At 39.7% G+C, this 22,332-nt stretch overlaps 1 protein-coding gene across 9 annotated transcripts in view; it reads right to left on the bottom strand.

The window, feature by feature from the left end:
* The window catches only part of ctnnd2b (catenin (cadherin-associated protein), delta 2b), a 236,028-nt gene that overhangs the window by 19,504 nt on the left and 194,192 nt on the right, over nt 1-22,332 (bottom strand). For all 9 annotated transcript variants that reach the window (XM_047367747.1, XM_047367741.1, XM_047367743.1 and 6 more), the window contains 4 exons: nt 14,628-14,745; nt 13,203-13,385; nt 2,994-3,167; nt 2,532-2,682 (listed from right to left, as the gene is read on the bottom strand). In XM_047367747.1, the coding sequence (XP_047223703.1) occupies nt 2,532-2,682; nt 2,994-3,167; nt 13,203-13,385; nt 14,628-14,745 (626 nt within the window). The remainder of the gene's footprint in view (nt 1-2,531; nt 2,683-2,993; nt 3,168-13,202; nt 13,386-14,627; nt 14,746-22,332) is intronic.

Here is a 22,332-nt window from a genome sequence, read left to right as displayed (position 1 = left end):
CTGCCAGAGTCCAACATCGGGAACAGGTCCCGGAACAGGTCTGACTTAACGTTTGAGTTACATGGGACAGGTTTCTCTGGCTGAACCACTGCATCCAAGCCTTATATCATTAAGTGCAATACAAAGCTGTAGTGTTGTAAAGTACACTGCCACTGGACTGCAGAGCAGTGGAGACATTCTCTGCAGTGACACACATCTCTCAGGCAATCCAGTGGACAAGTCTGGGTTTGGCAGCTGCCAGGAGAATGGTTCCTGCCTAACATTGTGCTGAGTGTAAAATTTGGTGCATCATGGTCTTTTAGGGTGTGGGGAGGTTGTTCAAGAGTTGGGTTCAGACCCTTAGTGAAAGCCACTCTTAAGAGTCCGGTCCAGGAAACGATCCAGGGATTTTTAGACCGAGCCAAATGTGATGCAGTTGGAACGAATTGTTTTAGGGGCAGTATTGCTCCAGTATCGCGCTGATTGGGAAGAAAAAAAATGCACTAAGAAACAAGTCCATCTTATTGGGCATTCTGTTGCTACTTTGATGTTCAAATGTGTTTCTGTGCCTGCACCTCTTCAGTACTCCACATAGCCCCATGAGACATTTTCAAACTCCTTTAACTTCGGATTCTTTCTCTTCTACTAAAATGGAACATTACTGCCCCGGAAACAATCTGTTGCAACTGCATGAGAATGTTTAGCTTGGTCTAAAAAAATGCAAACTGGGCCTAGTGAAGGTGTGAAATTTCTCACTTTTCCAAATCCGTGGACTGGACTAGCAGTGTTACTGTGCCCTTAAGGCTTCCAGATAGAATGAACGTTGTGGGAACAATTTGGGGATGGTCCCTTTCTGTTCCAACATTACTGTGCACCACTGAACAAAGGCAAACAACGCCAATAAAGACATGGATTAGGATGTTTAGTGTGGAAAAATGTGACCGGTATGCACAGGGTCCTGACCTCAACCCGATAGAACACTTCTTGGATGAATTAGAGATGAGATTGCGAGCCAGTGCGTCTCATCCAACATCAGTGTCTGACCTCACATATGTGGTTGGAGCATTAGAGCTGAAGCTGGTAGAGGTAGAAATGTGTGGAAAACGAACATGCACTCTTGGTGGTCGGGCTGTCACACACTAAAGGGAACATGACCACATGCTCCGACACAGACAGACTACATTTCCCATGACAGCCATGTAATTCTGTCAGGGTATCATGTACACTCTGCCCTGTGGCTCTCATTCTGATTGGGTCATCACCCTGCACTGGTGTTGAGGAGCAGGGCCCCATCATGGCTTACTGACAGCTCACCTCTATACTGTAAGTGTTTTCCTGCAATATGGATCTTTACAGCTTGCACTGTCTGCAATTTTCCCACTTTTATAAGCATGCACACTCCAGAGCAGAAGCTTTTAATCATGTTTGTATTGCTGGAATAATAAAACAACATTTGGCTTACAGCAGAGTTGCCAGTGCTGACAGTATTGATATTTGCAACTGAGAGCTCTGTGAATCTGACCACACAATATGCTGTGTAGCTAAAGCAATTTCTTTCTGTTCCAACTAAGGGGAGGACAATATGTTCCCTCAAAACACAGCCGTATGCGCCCGGCCAGCACAAAGGAAAATTTGACACTATGGCCTACATCCACTGAGGACATGGATGGTCGCATTCATGAACTAAGACATCACACAGTTTAGCTCAAAGCCAAAAGCATCAAACAGAGTAAATAGACAGAGGCAGGTGGTTGTTGCCATGGGGACCAGTAGAAAAGCAGAGTTTATTAAAGACATCAGTCAGTCTCTAGCAAACATCTAGTATCAGGTGTTCAGTCAGAGCAGCAGTGCTGTCGTTTTAAAGAGAAGAGCTTTCTTCAAATAGAGGGATAAATAGTCCAAATGCTTTTGCAAAATCATCACAAACCATATTCCTCTCAACAAGTTATACTCAAATAAATTTGCTAAGATTTTCTTGCTAAGCAAATTGTCTTTACTGCAAAATTTTCAAGTTGGGCAAAATAAAATAAAATTTGTATAGCAATACAATGGACCTGAAATGTTTTTAATTTGCTTTAAAGTAAATGTATTCAGTTTACCTACATATAGAAAGGTAAAAAAAAACAAAACAGAAAAGTCGTATTAGGCTAAATCATATTTCAAAAATTTGTCCTTTCCACTGGATGTTTTTTTAATGCATATATAAATATGTATTGTAAAAGGGTTCAACCAACACATTCAGCTCATTAGATGAGACATCACACAATATCAGATTCATGAGAATGAGACAGCAACAGATTGTAGCAATGTTTTGGATAAACATTTTTTTTTTTTCACAAATAAAGGTTTCATAAAACAATCACTACCATATGGGGCCCATAATATTTTGATGAGTTTACTTCACCATATAAAATCACATTCTGATACCAACTACATAGTGCTGCTTGAGCTTTAATTTGTCCAGAAATATCATATTTCCATTACACCCAGATTCTCAATATACACCTTTTGGTGGGTGGAGCTTCTGAGTTTGCTGTGTTTGGACCACTTACCAATAAGCTCCTTGTTCCTTATGTCCAGAGCCATGTTTCTCAAGGCAGTAGCCACAGCACAGACCACCCGATCATTGTCTATCCTCAGTAACTCCACCAGGATAGGTAGACCTTTCTCTTTGCGTACTGCAGCTCGGATGTAGACGGACCACTGGAAAACAGTTAGGAAAGAGTCAGAGACAGAAACATTTGTCTTTTTATGCAATCCTTCATTTCCTTAAATGTTTGTTGTAGAACAAGTGTTAGGCACCATATCAGTCATACTATTATTACTTAACGTTTTTATTAGTTTTCACTAAAGCCTTCCAGATTCAATTGTGTATCTCTTATTTAAAAACTAAGCCTGTTTCTTGATGGCATGTTTTTATTAATTTCTTAATGTTTTTCTCTACTAAAATTGCAAGATTCTCTCCTCTTGCAGATGATGTTTAGTATACAATGACACAGCCGCTCAGATCTCACCTTCCAGCTGCCAGCGGCTAGGTTTTGCAGAGCCCCAGCTGCTCCCTCCAGGGTGTCTGGGTTGGAGCACTCGGACAGCAGTGTGAGGTAGGGCTTGACGATAGTGGGGTGCCACAACATCTGGATGCCTTTCGGAGGCTCAGCCAAGTCTGGAAAGGGGCCGACGCCGTCCCACTGTGGATGATAAGGCATGTTTTAGAATGGAGCAGCATTTTGAATTGTGCATGAGGTGAGGATTTGATGGCCAGCAGGGCTCGCGTGCGCAAAGGAAGCAAAAGAGAAGGAGAGGATATCTTGTTTCAAAAGCAGCCGATAAATAAGGAGACCTTCATCTGTTGCATGAATTGGATATTTCTCAAGAATAGATGAAGCAGCTATAATGTAGCTCAGAAAATGTTGGCAAAAGGCACATATTTCTGTAAACGGTGATGAAGTTGGCTAAAAAAAGCATTTGATTTCCTGCATAAGACACCTGAGACTCTGCACACACTAAACTGACATTATCAATTAGAGCATTAACACCTATAACTTGCAGTCAATTTAACAATGGACTGATATGGCTGTTGGATCTGTCTGGCTGCTTTAACAAGTTGTGCCGTCTTCCATCGGGCAGTATGCCAGAAAGTAGCAACTCTTATATCAACCTCTCAGAGCAGGACATGTGCAGGTCAGGATTTTTTTTTTTTTTTTTATCGCACAGTGTGTGTGCCAGACTTTAAATACAATAAATAGAAATCTGAAAAGTCTGGCAAGGATTAGAATATTATTACCCTAAGTCAATAATTGTAGAACCAGCTTTAGCTGCAATCACAGCTACAAGCCCATTGGGGTATGTCACTTCCAGCTTCACTCAGTTAGAGACATTTTTTTGTTTTTGCAAAATAGCTCTAGCTCAGCTAAAATGGATGTTTAGTGTCTGTGTGTAATGCTTAATCTCACTGATTCTCAAGTGGATTTAGGTATAAACTTTGACAGGGACATTATGACAAATATACATACTTTGATCTAAAGTATGTTTTCCATTCATAGTCCTGCTACAATGTGAACCTCCACCACGGTCTTAGATCTTTACCAGCTTCTAGATTTTCTTCCATAGTTGCCCTGAATTTAGCTCTTTCTTCCCATGAACTGTGATTAGCTTCCCTTTCACTGCTTAAAAGATGCAGTCCCATAGCATGACACTGCCACCACCATATTTCACTGTGGATAGAATGCTACATAACAGTGGCAGATTGGAAATCTGACTTCTTATTGCTTTCCTTCAACATTGCCTTTTTGCTTGCCATGTTATTTGTTAAAACATAACGCAACAGCAATGTTGATGTCATCCTGCTTTATCAAGCTTGGAAGATCTTGCAGCTGCAGTTATTACATACACACCACCAAACAGGTGAAATCAGATGTTATCTGAACATCTTGCAAGATGCTATTACATTTCAGAGCATATTGACAATGTTATGATTTCCTAGAGGGTTTTGTGTTTGCAGGTACACTTCTGAACATACAATACAATATCTGCTCATCTTATTTTCATGTGAATGATATATGATGTGATAACATCTGCTGTAACACTGTAATACTGCCATCTTTGCTGCTCCTCATGCCTTTAATCTGATTATGTTACTACACCCTCTTTATAGTCTCCTATCTCCTCCTTTTCTACTTCCTCTCCCTTCCTCTCCTGTAATTGCCCCGCAGTTGATGGAGTTTTGTCCTCTCCAGCACACTCCCTAATCGCTGCTTCATGGTAATCACCCACAGCTGCACTAGAGTGGAGATGCACAGACAGAGGGGAGAGAGTGACACTTGTTTATTGAGGAGGTTATGATCTGTCCCTACTTCAATGTGATCAATAGGATCCCTAGAAGCAGAAAAAGTTTGCTTGGGGAAAATTCAGCAAACAGAAAATAAGGTAAAGGTCTACATTACAACGGAGTCTCAAACTCTGCCAGATTCAGAAATTATAGGCAGAGGGTAAAAGGCATGCAGGGAGGATGAGCAATTCACATACTGGAAGTGGTGGGTTTTTAGCCCTCACAGCTACACTAGAAGTGGTAAAAGACATCCACCACTCAATCAGAATGATGCTGATTGCTTATTAGCATGACAAGAGGGTAAAGCTCATAGATCTCTGTTACTGCTTCTTAGCTACATGGGGGATAAAACTCAAGGAATCCAGAGAGAAATGCAGAATCAGCCTTACATAAATTAAAGCACAGGTACTGAACATTTAAATATGATGTGATTAGACGTTACAGTACCTCGAAAAAGTAAGCATACTCCTTAAATATGTTCACACTCAGTCATGCTATAAACACCACTCTCAGAGAGCTCAGCATTTTGTGTGATAGACTGAAATGACATAGTGCATGATTGTGAAGCTGAAGGAAATGAGACATGGTTTTCAAACATTTTACTTATTCAAGATGCTTTTTTTTTGCCAGATGCTATTAAATAAACTCCAGTAAAACCAGCTGTTTTTAGAAGCCATTATATCAATTAAATGACCCCTTGTGTGTAATCTAATCTCAGTGTAAATGCAGCAATTAATATAAAATAAAAAAATATACATAAAAATATATAAAATATATATAAAAAAAGTTAGAGAACCTTAGTGAACAAACAGCATCTTGAAGACCAAGGAACTCAGCAGGCAGGCCAGGGATAAGGTTAAGGCAGCATTCAAAGCAGGGTTAGGTCACGGAGCACCATGAAAAACAAAAGAAATGGTATGGGACAACTGCAAAGATACCAAAGGATTGTCTCCTAAACTAATGCCTTAACCAGCCAAGCAAATCATTAATCAGATAAGCAGCCAAGTGGCAAATGGTGGAGCTGCAGAGATTCACACATCAGATGGTAGTATCTGTTAACAGAACAATTATCAGATACGCACTCCACAAATCTGGCAGATGTTAAAGAGTGGCAAGAAAAAAATTGTTGAAAGAAATGCCCAAGACGTCCAGTTTAAAGTTTGCCACAAGCCATGTAGGGGACACAGTAAACATATGAAAGAAGGCATTCTGGTCAGATGAGACCAAAATGGAACCTTTTAACCTACATGCAAAATACAATGTGAGATGGAAAACTATCATTGCAAATAGCTCTGAACACACACCATCCCTTCAGTGAAATATGTTGTTGGCAGCATCATGCTGTGGGAATCCTTTTCTTCAGGGGCAGAGAAGCTGGTCAGAGTTGATTTGAAGATGAATGGAGCTAAGCAGAGGGCAACACAGCAAGAAAACCAGTTAGAAGCTGAAAAAGACTTGCGACTGGCTGGCTGGAAAACAACTCTCAGTTCAGCTGTGCCTCAGGTGGCAGGAGTTCGTCCTGTAACCGGTGGGTTGCCAGTTTAAACTCCTGCTTTGTCCGTCTCAGTTGTTGTGTCCTTGAGCTCGGTGGCGCCGATTGTATGGCAGCCTCACTTGTGTCAGTCTGCCCCAGGGCCGCTGTGACTACATTGTAGCTCACCACTGTCAGGGTGTGAATGGGTGGATGACTGATTGTAGTGTAAAGCGCTTTGGGGTCTCTGGGGACTTGATAAAACACTATTCACTTTCAGGCCATTTACCATTTACCATACAGCCACAACTATAATTGGATGGTGCTCTATCATATCATATCATATCATATAAAATTTTAATAAAATACATGGTTGTAGTGTATGAAAATATAGAAAAATTCAGGGGCGCAAATATTTTTCAAGGCCCTATATGACAGTTATGACAGTCGGATGATGCCCTGGAATAACATTGAAACACAAATGTTCTAAACTTTGTGTGAAAATACTGTGTGTCAGTGATGAAAAGAATGGCGGCTCAAACTGTGTAAATACTAATTAAATTATTGACAGCATTAAGTAAAAACCTTTTTATGATACCAAAACAAGAAGAATCACCAATGAATGTCACGAATACGTCTGAGATATATACTGAGATATTCAGAGAAAAAGGCTGTGATCCCCACTCATAACAACTACGTGACGGGTCCCAGTTTGCAACAAACAACACAATAAAATCTTAATGGCCTTCAAGAGTAAAAAGAACATTTTATGTGTCATTAAAAAGTGAATTTGAATTGAAATTCAGTGGTATTTAATGTTAATGTGAAATGCAAGTGGAAGCAAGAGGACAAGGGAATAGTGGTGAAGCCAGAGGCAGTAAGATTAATAAAACAATTGTATAAAACCAAAAAAAAGTGTTAGTCTATGTTTTTATTTCTAACATGGACACTCTCATCAGTAAAGTCAGCTGCCCTTTTAAAACAGCAGTTGTTTAAACTAACCCCCTTGTTGTTTTTATCTTGTTCCTGCTCAGTAGCAAAAACCAATCACTAGAAATCTATAAAAATCATATTTTCTATGAAAGGTAAATATGGCCAGTCTGTAATCAGCCTTTATTAGCAATGTATTTGTTTATTACCACTTTAAGGTAACAGTATCTACCTCCTCTAGGTATGTCTGCTGAATTCCTATTTGCGGATACCCTGTTTAAACGCTGGTTTCACACACAGGTACCCAGAAGAACCTTTTCTGAAGTCTCCATTTGTTTCTACTTGAATTGTATTCATGAAATTGCTTAGTTGATGAACAGGAGGATTGGCAAATATGTGATGTTTTCAACAACAGGGGAGTTTTCTGAGGAGTGATGCAGAGATCTCAAACCACGCGAGGTAACTTTAATATTCTGTTTGTTTTCAGAAATGTTATTGATGGTGAGGATGGTGACACCTGTGCTGATAATTATTTAATCAAAGTAAAGTATTTTTGTAGTTTGTAGGTTTCTTCTGATACTTACTGGCATTTATTTATACATTTATTAATTAATTTATAAAGAGGACTGTGAGAAAATGGTCACAGGAAGCTGAAGAAGCTCTGCAAGGTTGCTTTGAGGCTACAGACTGGGACGCACTGTGCCAGCCACATGGAAAGGACATCAATGCCGTGACTGAGTGTGTAACCGACTATATAAACTTCTGTGTGGATAACATCATCCCCACCAGAACCGTGAGACGCTTCCCCAATAACAAACCTTAGATCACCAGTGACCTGAAGGACCTGCTTAACAAGAAAAAAATAGCCTTCAGAGAGGAAGACAGAGAATTATTGTGGAGTTTACAGAAGCAACTTAAAGTCAAGATAAGAGACAGCAAGGAGGTGTACAAGAAGAAGCTAGAGAGCAAGCTCCAGCAAAACAATATCAGAGATGTGTGGACAGGGATGAAGAAGATCACAGGCTTCAAGCAAAAGGATGATCAGACCAATGGAGGTCTGGACAGAGCCAATGAACTGAACACATTCTTCAATAGGTTCAGTTCAGAAACAAGCTTCGCATCCTCCTCTCCTGCTCACAGCCAAACAGATATTCCACCTTCCTTTGACCCACAGGACCCACAGCTGTCCAGTAACACCTCACATTTTTCATCTTCCACCTCAGCCATGGACCTTTCTGCTTCTACATGTTTGCCTTCAACCATATCAGAAGATGCTGATGCTTCCTTTGCTTCCCGCTTCCACCTGTGTGTCTCAAGAAGTCAAGAGAAGATGCAACTGGAGAGACTGAATCGGAATAAGGCTGCAGGTCCAGATCATGTCAGCCCTAGAGTCCTGAAGGCCTGTGCAGAGCAGCTCTGTGGGATTCTGCAGCACCTCTTCAACCTTAGCCTGGCCCAGAAGAAGGTTCCAGTGTTGTGGAAGACCTTCTGTCTTGTTCCGGTACCAAAGAAAACTCACCCATCAGTCCTCAATGACTATAGACCTGTTGCCCTGACATCTCACATCATGAAGGTCCTAGAGAGACTCCTGTTGGCCCACCTGAGTAAACAAACAGTAAACCATCAGGAACCCCTTCAGTTTGCTTATTGCTGTGGAGTTGGAGTTGAAGATGCCATCATACACCTGCTTCAACAAACTCACGGTCATCTGGACAAAGCCAGCAGCACTGTGAGGATCATGTTCTTTGATTTCTCCAGTGCATTTAATACAATCCAACCTGATTTGCTTTGTCAGAAACTCCAGAAGACTCAGGTGGAGGCCTCAACAATTTCCTGGATCAAAGACTACCTGACAAACAGACCACAGTTTGTGAGACTGAAGGGTTGTGAGTCTAACCAAGTAGTCAGCAGCACAGGAGCACCACAGGGGACTGTACTCTCACCATTCCTCTTCACTCTGTACACCTCAGACTTCCAGTACAAGACAGACTCCTGTCATCTGCAGAAATACTCGGATGATTCTGCAGTCGTGGGGTGGATCATAGATGGACAAGAAGCTGAGTACAGGAAGGTGGTGGACCGCTTTGTGGCATGGTGTGGAAACAATCATCTCATCTTGAACGTGAGTAAAACAAAGGAGATGATTGTAGATTTGAAGAGAAACAGAAATAAGTCCAAAACTATTTCCATCATGGGAGAAGAAGTGGAGGTGGTGGAGGAGTATAAATACCTCGGTGTTCACCTGGACAACAGACTAGAGTGGAGATGCAACTGTGAAGCCATCTACAAGAAGGGACAGAGCAGACTGTACTTCTTGAGGAAGCTTAGGTCCTTTGGTGTTTGCAGCAAGATGCTGCATATCTTCTATAAGTCTGTTGTGGAGAGTGTGATCTCTTCTACCATCATCTGCTGGGGAAGCAGCATCAGAACCAGGGACTTTAAAAAGCTCAACAAGCTGATAAAAAAGGCTGGCTCTGTACTGGGGACTCCTCTGGAACCTCTGGAGATCATTGTGGAAAGAAGGATTCTTCATAAAATGAAGAACATTATGGAGAACCCTAAGCATCCTCTTCATGAGACTGTCCTACAGCAACAGAGTGTCTTCAGTCAAAGGCTTCTTCAGATCTGCTGTAAGACGGAGCGCTACAGGAGATCCTTCCTGCCCACAGCCATCAGCATCTACAACGGCTCTTTGAGGAAACCCTCATAATGAGCTACAACACCATTTAATTTCCCTTTGGGATTAATAAAGTATTTTTGAATTGAATTGAATTTGAATTTCATACTCATATTTTCAATCTACCATTTTTGTCCTGTATAATTTTCTGAAGGCAGCCCTAAGATGGTTTCATTTTTTTATTGACCCTATAGGAATTGTAATTCTTACTGTGTTTTATTAAATCTTTTTTACTCAGCTAGCACGTGATGGTGCACTTGATTTTAAACTAGAAGTTGAACCTTTTGAGATCTAAACCAGATAAATGAAACTGAACATCCCCTGAAGATGGAGATGCCTGGGTTCAGATTCAATATGGCTGTTAAAACGTCATAGAAATTGCAGAATATTCCCTTCTGACAGTTTGCATTTCATTTAACAAGTAACACACAAACCACAAAATAATCTCTACTTTTGAACCTTTTCTTTTACTTATTCAAATGTATAGAATGGAGCAAAATAGATTATTATCAGCTTGTAATAGTAGATACCTTGGTCAATAAGAAAATCCTATTGGTTTTTTGACTTGCAACTACAATGTACTTCTCTCAGGTGTCACACGTTTGACAGATACGAGCCCTGACTTCAAAGAAGAATTAAATGCACACCAAAGTAAATTGTTCTGGACACAGAGCCTTTCACAAAAAAATCTGCTTTACGGTGGTGAAATCATATTACGATTATGCCACTCTCATCCATAAAATAGCCTAAGAAAATGTTATCTTATTAAGTTGAAGATAAAAGAATGAAAATGAGAAACTAAATGAGGAATTATTTTCTCTTAGAGCCAAACAGCGGAGCTAAACTATTTGTAACAATTTCACATGGAAATCAACCAGAAAGTAATTGTAATTTTTGTCTAAACTGAGAACATTTACAATTTAAACTGACTTCAGGATTCTGATACAAAGTGTCTGTTGTTCATCCCTTTCCTGCATCACCATCACAATTGTGCCTGAACCTGTGTCACAGCGTGCCGCACATCATGACTTCAATGAAAGAGGAGTATGCATCTTTTCTAGCAGCCGGATGTGCGATCAGTGAGGCTTGAGGTCCTGTGTGGTTGGAGCTGCGTTGATTGTGACCTTGCCTTGTAGACTAGCACTGCAATCCGCGTTTGAAAGCATGAAGCCTGGTCACCTTCACACTTATAGTCTATCATGTACGTCAGATCATTGTGTAAATAAGAGGCTGCCCTTGAGTTGTTAGTAGATAAGATACCCCCCTGTAATTTAGTGACACGTATTCAAGCTGGGTCATAACTGGATGTTTGCTCCTGTGCTGATACATTTTTGCATCATTATTTGATCACCACCATACCTTTCTCCTTCCATCAGCCTTATGTTTTCCATCATTTTTTTTTAAATGTAGCTGAAAGGTACCACTGCTTGGCAACTCTCTCCCTTTTAGCCCTGCTTGTGTACAAAGGAATTTCTTCTGCACCAAACGTATATATATATTTGTTTTTTAAATTTATGTATATATTGGTGTAACCCAGCTAGAAAATTGATCAACTACATCTGCTTACAGTGCCGGTTAGAAATGTACACACACTAATTATGGGTATGAATGTCATAAATTTGAGCTTTTTAATGTTTTTTACCCATTCTTTTTTCATGCTAGAATGATTATACAACTCGCAACTTTAATGATAAAAAAACCACAATAAGAGAACATGGGTCAAAATTATATATATTAAAATATATACATGCACCTCGAAAAATATTTGGATGTCCCTTGGTAAGTTGCAGAGAAACCAAATGCATATGTAGCCATGAGCGAGGTCCTTGTATAATTCTGGCAGGACATTTGACCTCTTTTTCTATCAGAAATGATGGAGTTTATTTAAATTGTGTGGTTACTCCCACAGATCTAGCGTTTCATGCATTTTCAATAGGGTTGAAGTCGAGGCTATTCTAGTTTGGTTAATGTTAGCTTGTTTTATCTGTTCCAAAACCAGTTCTGAAATGTGTTTGGGATGACTTTCCTGATGGAACATCCACAAAGTTTCAACCCTCCTGCTGCTGATTTCAGGTCAAGTTAAAGAACTTGCCATAGTTCCCTTTGTCATCAACAGCTTTGTGCAATGCTCCAGTACAGCATGATACTACCACCGCCATGCCTGGCAGTTGGTATGGTGGTCTTAAGTTAGTAAGCCTCACACTGACTCCTTCAAACATGAAATCATTGTTGCTAAGAATGTCAATCTTTGTCTATACTGAGCATGAAGCTTTTTTCCAGATGGTATTTGGCTTTTCCCATGAGTGCAGCTGCAAATTTTAACCAGGAACATTTATTTTTATTTGTGGGTGACAGTTAGAAACCATTGTCCTGCAGTTCTATCCAAAGTTCATCCATCTGTTCCAAACTGTCACCCACAAATGAAAGAAAACTGCTTTTAACATTAATCTTCTGGAATCGCAAACACCTCAACCTCACTGAAAATGTATGAACACCTTGTCAAAGTCGATTCTGTGCCACGTTACAAGCCATTTTAAATTAGTTTTACCAATTCTGATAAGAAGTGTGGGTGAATATTATGCAAATACCTTTGTTCATGGTTATATAAAGGGTAGGGTTTCTTCTTTATCCAAGTATTAGTCAGGGCTAGAGAAATACGCATTTAAGCTTGTATGTATAATTTTGAGACAACTGTTGCACCCTATTCTTTTTGGAAAAATCACTGCAGTTGTACATTGTATAATCCTTCCACCTTGAAAAAAAGGTTTAGATAGATAAAAGCCCAAAATAAAATGACCTATGAACTTATAATGCCAGTGAGGATTGTACGTGAACCTCTGACTTGTACTGTTTGTACTGATGACAGATGATGTTTCAAAAATCTCATTAAGTTTTATTTTTTCTTCCCACCCGTTCCTTTCCATATATCGTCTTTGTGCAGTCATTTGTTTGAGGTCTTTATAAATAATTTAACTAATATCTTGAGTTGAATGCATGATGCCCAAAGCAATGCGATATCTACTTGCTTTTTTCCCCCTTAAGCTCTGGAGAAAATATATCAGGTTCAGTGAAAATCCTTGGTTGAAAAGGATAAAAACCTGAATATGTCTAGAGGAACTCGGAGGATGGCCATGAATAAATAAACGGATGTGTGAAAAGAAACAGAGCCCAGCAACCTCCAGTTCAGACCAAACACAATTCATTGAATGCTCAGACACTGGAAAAAGGAAAGGAACCTGCCTTACACAACAGGTACTATTAACAAAACAAAATTTCTAGCAGGTAATAGTGAAATTAAATTCTGCTTATCTCGTCACCTGGTCATGCCCCTTCTTTTTCTTCTTCTTCTTTCCCCAACATCCAGAACTCTCCGCGTCCTTGCCACCGGTGTCGCACAACAAGCCATCCAGCTCCTCCGAGCCGCCCTGATGGCTGTGCGACGTCTCTGCAGCCAGACGGTACGACAGATTCCTCAGGATACACACGCAGTTCTCCACAGTCTGAAGGAGACAAGGTTAGACAGAGAAAGTCAGGGCAAGACCGAGATAAAAGAGGCACTGAAAAACACAGTGAGACATGCTGCACAGATCCTGAACGCAGGGTGGCCTGTGGGCATAATGTAGGCAGAAGCACACAAACTAATCCTATTGTTGGGAGTGGCTGAACAGTCACTTTTGGGGGATAAAAAAATCACATCCTCCAGAGAAGAGCTTCCATTCACAATCCAAACATGTATGCACAAACAATTTTGACTCATCGGACACACATGGAAACATGAAGTCCTCCCATAAAAATGCTCTAAATGGATATAGAACTATTGATGTTTCTGTGTCACCTACAATTTAGGCTGAGTAATTTAATTCAAAGATTTTTTTTATTTATTAGCAAAGATTATTCATGTATTATGTGTTTTATAATGCTTGTATTTATATTTAAAAAAAACTTCACATTCAACAAATATCTGAAAAAAACTTTACACAGTGGCTTAAAAACAAGTAGTTTCCTATAATTATTTTGTGCAAATACATTTAGTGATGGAAAATATTAGAAACAGCGCTTTGCAAAAATATTCAAAGCACTTTTTCAATTATTACACTTAGAGTTGTTGTCCTCCTAAAATGTGAACCTCAGCACCAAGTCTTTTGCAGTCTTCATAAGGTTTTCTTTCAGTACAGCCCACATTTAACTCCACACATCTACCCTAAACTCACCCTACCCTAAATTACGCTACCCTAAACATAAAGCTATGGCATAAAGTCATAGCTTTATGTTTAGGGTAGGTTAACATCTGCTTCAATCTCAAGTGTTGTTATCCTCTCACAGTTTTCTTTTTCATGACTGCATTGTATTTAGCTCCATTCATGTTCCCAATAACATCCCCTTTGCTGCTAGGAAAAGTCATAACCACGACAAGATGCTGCCATCACCATCTTAAACTCTCTGGATGCTGTGGGGCAGTGTTAGTTTTTTGTATTCATAGCATTTTGCACGTAGCCCAAAAAGTTAAATTTTGGTCTCATCTGACCATGGGTAACAAACATCTGGCAAACCTGTGGCTTTTTTTCTTGCTACTCTTTCAGATTCTTGGAGCATACTTTTGCAAAGTGCTGTAACTCATTCAAATTTATGCCCCATAAAAGCGACACTCAATCCTGATACACAATAATACTATGTGCTTGTGTAAATGTTTAATGAGATTATTAATGGTGTGCATGTTGTAGTGTGTTATGTTTCTGCCTCACCTTGCTGTCTATCTCACTGCTCCCCAGAGCGGTCTGGATGACGTAAAGCAGGGCATCTGTGAGGCCCTCACACTCCCTCATCCTCCTCCGTGATTCCTCCCCAGCAGAACTCACATTCCTGTTTCACACAGATACCCACACAGAAACATACAATACTTCATGCACAAGTTCAGGGTTTCCTGCTGGTGAAATTATACAGAACAGAAGGAAAAGCTCTCACTACAAACATATTTCAACACCTTTATTTTCAGATATTCTGTAGAAGAAAAACCCAAGAGATATATGCAGTTTTCCCTAAAAAGTTCAGCAAGTTGAATCAGGAATACAGTTGTCAACTTCCTACATAATTCGCTTCAAAAAAGAATCTTCAATCTGTTAAAATCCATGGAGGTGGCAAGTGAAGTAATACAAAAAAAGTGTCAAGAATGGATGATGAGCATAGAAAAAGTCAGCGTTCCTACATATTTTTCAAGTCACGATTCCATCATTTCAGAATCATATTTTCAGAAGGAAGGAAGTCATACGTCTGGATGGATGGATGGAATAGGTAACAATGTCTCTAAAAATGTTTAACTTCAAAACTTTTCTAGACTTTTCCAGACTAGATAGGGACCGGGTCAATTCTTGAATAATGTAATAACAGAAGTCTCCAAATAGTTCTATACTGGCAAATCTTTGGTCAGTAGTCAAATAATTTTTTTTCAGGAAACAACAGATGATGGGAAGAACGAAAGTAATTCTGCTTTCGTGCTCTGTCCCTATCCACAGCAACACAGTTTAATCTTGCTTCTTCAGCACTGTAATCAGGTTTCACCAGTGGAACCAGGCTGAACTATGCTGTGCACTTTCTTCTCATTGTCCAAGTCTGTTGGGGTCATCACATGTTCAACACAGCTAAAAGGTTTTGACTCACCTACTGATTCAGAACCAGCAGATATCTGTAGGCAAACGTTGTTGCTCATTGCAGATTCATAAGAAGTCTGACTACATTAGTAGAAAACCTAGTACTAAATATGAAAGTGTTGTTCTGTTTAGGGAAGGTAGCAGCTTTTGATTCTGACAGCCTGGGTTCTTTTCCACAGTCAAATAATGCTTTGAGTTGTAATGCAAGTTCACTGCAACACACACACACACACACACACACACACACACACACAGCAGGACACTGACAGAGAAGTGTATTCCCCCGCTCAGTGAACATGACAAAATCAGAATAAGCAGGGACTGAATTGTCCATATTATAACAAAATCCACTTTCAGCTTGATTTAAGAACATTATTTCTCTAACAATAGATTTTGTCTCCTACCTATTTATAGGCTGAAATTAATTAACCTCAGTTGGATAAATGTAATGAATTCCAGTAAAGTGATTCCTTTGCAAGGCAGTGGGGGTGCAGATTATCTCTCATTATTTGATCTTCAACCATAAAGGATCAAAATAACAAGGTAGATAAGACATTACACTGCATAGATAATACTATGGCTAAAAGTGAGATTTTTCACAATCTGGGAATTAACTCCTAATGTATTGCTGCTATAAGCAAAGCAAATGCAAACTACGTCTCTCCATTCATTTGAGTAACTCAGCTACAGCACCTTGCAAAATAGAGGCTTAATCTTGGTGAGATTCTATTATACTTTGGTTTTGCAATAGGCAGTGCGGCATTGTCCTTCTGGTGAATGGTTGAACAGACTTACAAAGAAAGGATGCAGTACTTTGTGGGGTCATTCTTGGGTGTTTGCTTGCCATCTTATTCTATACAAAAAAAACGCTCCCTGGCAGTTTTTGGCAAAGAACTTTGCTGCCATATTTTGGTCTCAGTGCTGTAAAGAGAAGTACCGGTACTGATTCAGAGCTGTGATGGTTAGGTCTTGTTATAGAAGATTTCTCTTTAAGCGATGACAGGAAATTACCTCTGTGTTGTCACCCTTTTTTTTCTTTACAGAATTGTTTTCTTGTGTGCTCGTCTGTATCCGTCTCTGAAACCTTTTCTGAAAGACACCAATAACCCCTAGAAGTATGTTTCTAAAAGGTAGGGATGCAGTGCGAAACATTTGTGACAACAGAATGCATCAATTTGCAAGACATCTATGTATGTATCTCAGCTAGTACTAATCATGGGTTCCTAGATGATGAAGACCAACGAAGAGTGTCTTGTGGTCTCCCAGACTCCCAGTTTTGCTGATTGTGGAAATGTACTGAGAATATTGTGGTGATTTAGAAAAGTGCAACTCTAAATTAATATCCCCACCCAGTATGTGCCTGTAGTGTTAAAACTGGCAAAGGATCAAAAGGAGGGTCAAAGGAGCAGCCAAATGCTTTGTACAACGCTTTGTACATTCTTCTATGCAGCAAACTGATAAGGTCCCGGATGTCTAGTTGGGAGTCACAAATCAACAACTGTGGGGTCTTAAGACCTCTTCAAAAATCTAAATAAATATCAAAAATCATATTTTTTAACTATATTCATACTATAAATATTACGAGAGGTGAAAACATTACTTCAAAATATAAATATAACGTAAAAGCAATATATTGGCTATTAGTGTTGTTTGTGTGGTCATTGTTATCAGGGTTATTGGTAATGCTTGTATACTCAGGCAATAGTCAGGGTCACCTGCCTCCACCACTGTTAAATTGTGATGGAAAGCTGAAACATTTGGCAAATACTGCTCTTATCCAGTGGTTCCCAACCTCTTTTATTGAAGGCCCCCTTCTAGCGCTGATAAGAACTCTGCACCCCCCACCATGATGCTTGCGTTACTTTTTCATGTACCTCACAAACACATACTTCTTTATACATTCATGGTCGTGCACATATGCATGCAGACACAAGTAGTAAAACTTCTGTTGTTGACCATTTCTTTATTATTAATTAACAGTCACTTTGTTAATTTGTACTTCTACTGTTACGGTTTGTGAGATATAGGACCCCAGAATGCAGACCAGAAGGCAGCATGACGGTAAGTGCAAAAGATTTAATAACGAAAACTCATTCACTACAGGAGGCGGGAACAAAACAAACGGGCAGGCAAGACAGGCATGGCATGATCAAAAAACAAGACTTGAGCATGAAAACTAGACAGGAGCATGAGAACAAGACATGAGAAATGTTTCCGCAACGACTAACTGAAAGGTGTGTATATATATGGAGTGAAAACCAGGTGGAGCAAGGAGACAGATTAACTTGAAGCAGGTGAACCGAATAAACTTAATTGACAGACAGGACAAAACGTGGCTGCGGCAAAAACAGAGACTCTAATATACAAACAAAACCAAACTTGACAAAACATGATCAAGACGACAAAACTAAAGCATGACCAGGAAAATAACAGAAGCATGATTCAAAATCTAAGAAGAATAATAACAAAAGAACGAGTCAAAACCTTAACTGTGAAAAACATAAGAAAAACGAGAAACCAAAAACCAAACAACCCCAAATCATAATAACATCTACACAAGAATCTGGTTTCAAAATTTCACATCTTATACAGACTTGCTGTTAATGTGACAAAGATCTGAATTCTGCTTTAACCTTAGGTTGTTCACCAGTTCTGGAATCTATTTTTTCTTACTGAATCAACTCAACAAGTGAGCCTGAAAGTCCTTCCAATTCATGCTACCAACCTGCGTGCTTTTTTCAAACTTTTCACTCCAATATTGCCAAAAGTATTGGGTCACATCACCAAATAAATGAATCCTGGTGTTAGAATCACTTCCATGGCTGCAGGTGTATAAAGTTTGGTGTAGAGAAACCTAACTGGCCCGCAGAGTCCTGACCTCAACCTTCTTGAACACCTTTGGGATGAATTAGAGCGGAGGCTGCAATTCCGGTTTTTCTGGTCATCTAACTATGAACACACTCATAAACCTTGTGGAAGATGTTTACAGAATAGTCAAAGTTGCTATTGCTAGCAGTGGTGGGTCCATTAACATATAGATTAAGAACAGAAAGTCATCAAAATTCATGTACATGTTAAAGTAGACAGACAAATACTTTTGGCAATATAGTGTATACTACTTATATAAAGCATCAGATCCTGTCCTCTGCTTCTCTTTTGACTAGGTTTGTTATATGCATGTGAAAGACTGCTGTCTCGCCCACCCACATGATGGCTTTTAGACATTATGTTTTGTCTCAGACTTGAAAAAACTATTGTAGGACTGAGAATCATCATAACAAATTAGATAATTTTCAGATCTTCAACATAGAGATATGTCTGCTGCAGAATAGTTTGATCCTTTATGTAAGCCATTCGAATTTACCTCACACACCATCCTACTCAACAGAATGTTCTTTTTATTTTATTGTTTTCATCCTTTCAATACTGTTTCTGCACACTAAAATCATCCATCTTTATGCCCTAAGCACATGATGAAAATGTGACAGGATATTCATGTTTTTTTAAAAGAGTGGTTGGCATTACTGTAGTTGATCTGGTACATTTAGTTCATCAGGATTTTAAAACGATGTCCAGAATGTTGCTGTAGAAATCAAGCTAATAAAGACAGCAATTTGTTGCATTTAATTATGGAGAATCCACTAATCTGCCTAAGCAGAGTGGTTAAGGCTTGATGATTCCTAAAGGAATACAAGCTTCCAAAAGCACAAAGTAAATGGGTTAATATGCTCCTTATTATTCGTTGTGGCGTTTGTCTCACAGCTGCCTATTCCCTACACAAAACTCACCATCTTCTTGAAACGGGCACATGAGAAGGGTTGAAAGCAGTGAAAAACAGGAGTATAAAACTGAGACAGAAGAAATGGAGGAATGGCCGGACGAGCCAGATGAAAAACGGATAAAAGAGGGCATAATATGATCGGAAGGGAAGTGTTGGGATAATGTGACGAGATGGAGATGGAGAATGGATGGAAAGAGAGAGACTAAAGGGAGAAATGGAGAGAGGGAAAATGAAAAATTGCTTATGATAATAGGAGGTGGAAAGGGCGAGAAAAAGAGAGAGCAGGTGGCCGGCGATATACCAAACCCGCCATGAAATATTCAATCTTTAATCAGACTACCAGCATTCTCTAACGAGGCGTGAGAAGGATGAATTAGGTCTTCAAGTTTAGGGAGCTGAGCCGCTCAAAGTTATCTCACATTTACATGCTCGCCAACAGACTCAATATTACACCACTGTACCAGATGCGTCCTTTTTCACAAGAGTACAGTGTTAGAAGCTCCTGATGCTGGTGCTGAGATTAATGACCCACATGTGGCTTGACACAGAGACAAACATAAGCCTGTACACATGCACACACAAGCACAAACACACACACACTCACAACCCATTTTTCCTTGTGTGTACCGGGCAAAATGTCCACACAATGGTGAATGTCCACATAATGTTGGTGTTCCGTCAGAGATTGATCCACACAAGGTTAGACAGATATGCGCACACACATGCAGACTGTGTGTGTGTGTGTGTGTGTGCGTGTGTGGAGAAAATGATGAAAATGGTCTCAAGCCACAATTTTATCCAAATTCTAAATCATTTCTATGTGGAAAAATGCAGAAGTATACAGGGTTACAGCACATTTTTCAAAGCTTTTCCAGACTCAAAGTATAAATGCAACCTTTTACCAGTAAGTGATGACACATATTTCTATAGGTGGTCAGGCTTTAAATATGGAACCACAGACTGGAGGGAAGGATAGGTAAACAAAAGGACAATGGATGGATGGATGGATGATTGACAGATGGCCACATGGAGAATGAAGAAACAGATGGACTGATTGGTGATGGACAGATGGATGGACTGAGAATTAAGACAAAGACTGCAATGGAATGCTGCTCCCTCTACCAGTCAAAAACATTTTAAGTAAAACGCTACATTAGTATGTCTACAACATACGTACTTTGAGACGCAAGTATTTATTAATAGACAGAAAACAAATTTAGGTAAAGAGACACTTGTTAAAAGACCAAAATACATCCAGAGTGTTAATGTTTTCAGAGGACATTGTCATTTTTGAGTCTGCATGGCATTCATTTTTCCTCACATGATCCAGTGTTTGATGGATGGGAATGAATAACCCATCTGAAAATGCCTGCCACCCAGCTGAGACGACTTATAAATGTAAAAATATATAAATCTAAAAATTTAATAGCTCAGAATAATCAACAAAAATTCCCTATACAAATCTCTTACAAAAGTGAAAAATCAAGTGGATTTCGACAGATTTAGCTTTGGTTCTGTTTTGCCACATTTTGCTGCATTCTGGTTTATTAATGTTTTCAGCCTAAAGTCAGTCAGTCAGTCAGTCATTTTCTACTGCTTATTCCATAGTGAGTCACAGGGAAGCTGGTGCCTATCTCCAGCAGTCTATGGGCGGGAAGCGGGGTAGTAAAGTAAAGTTTTATTATTGCTTCTTTTGCCATAAAAAGACAATAAGTGTTTAATTGTGGCCGCTCTCGGGCAATGGCAACTTGTTTTGAACAAAATATGGTCTTGTGATGATGTCTTAACAGGCAGCTAAAACATGTGCTCATGTCCCCATCCAGCGGTTAACTAAACTACAAAGGTGTGGCAGTGTGTACCTAGCATTTTAGATCAATGAAGATGAATGAGGACATCTTAACAAAAAACTAAACAATTTTGCCCCATTAAACATTTCCCACCTATGTGAAAATAAACTGACAGGGCTGAAAATGAAAATTCACTGGAAACAGAAGCAGATAAACTTTGTCTCCAGCTTAACATTAAGCTGCTGTCACACTATTTCTTATCTCGCCATTAAAGTGGTTATAGAACATTTTTTGTGCTGTGGAGTTAATTGTTTTCTCAAGAAAGCTTTAGTAATATGTGGTATTACAATATTAAAAGTGGAGATATCCTCAACCTAAAGGCTAAATTCTAATCTTAGCCTGCGTCTTAGCCTGCATATCATCAGTTTGTATATTCAGTCAGAGGATAATACAGGTCCTTCTCAAAATATTAGCATATTGTGATAAAGTTCATTATTTTCCATAATGTCATGATGAAAATTTAACATTCATATATTTTAGATTCATTGCACATTAACTGAAATATTTCAGGTCTTTTATTGTCTTAATACGGATGATTTTGGCATACAGCTCATGAAAACCCAAAATTCTTATCTCACAAAATTAGCATATCATTAAAAGGGTCTCTAAACGAGCTATGAACCTAATCATCTGAATCAACGAGTTAACTCTAAAGACCTGCAAAAGATTCCTGAGGCCTTTAAAACTCCCAGCCTGGTTCATCACTCAAAACCCCAATCATGGGTAAGACTGCCGACCTGACTGCTGTCCAGAAGGCCACTATTGACACCCTCAAGCAAGAGGGTAAGACACAGAAAGAAATTTCTGAACGAATAGGCTGTTCCCAGAGTGCTGTATCAAGGCACCTCAGTGGGAAGTCTGTGGGAAGGAAAAAGTGTGGCAGAAAACGCTGCACAACGAGAAGAGGTGACCGGACCCTGAAGAAGATTGTGGAGAAGGGCCAATTCCAGACCTTGGGGGACCTGCGGAAGCAGTGGACTGAGTCTGGAGTAGAAACATCCAGAGCCACCGTGCACAGGCGTGTGCAGGAAATGGGCTACAGGTGCCGCATTCCCCAGGTCAAGCCACTTTTGAACCAGAAACAGCGGCAGAAGCGCCTGACCTGGGCTACAGAGAAGCAGCACTGGACTGTTGTTCAGTGGTCCAAAGTACTTTTTTCAGATGAAAGCAAATT

This window comes from Girardinichthys multiradiatus, chromosome 6, assembly GCF_021462225.1.
Source record: "Girardinichthys multiradiatus isolate DD_20200921_A chromosome 6, DD_fGirMul_XY1, whole genome shotgun sequence".
NCBI lineage: Eukaryota > Metazoa > Chordata > Actinopteri > Cyprinodontiformes > Goodeidae > Girardinichthys > Girardinichthys multiradiatus.
The sequence above is the reverse complement of the archived record's forward strand: the minus strand, read 5'-3'. Positions and strand labels throughout refer to the sequence as shown.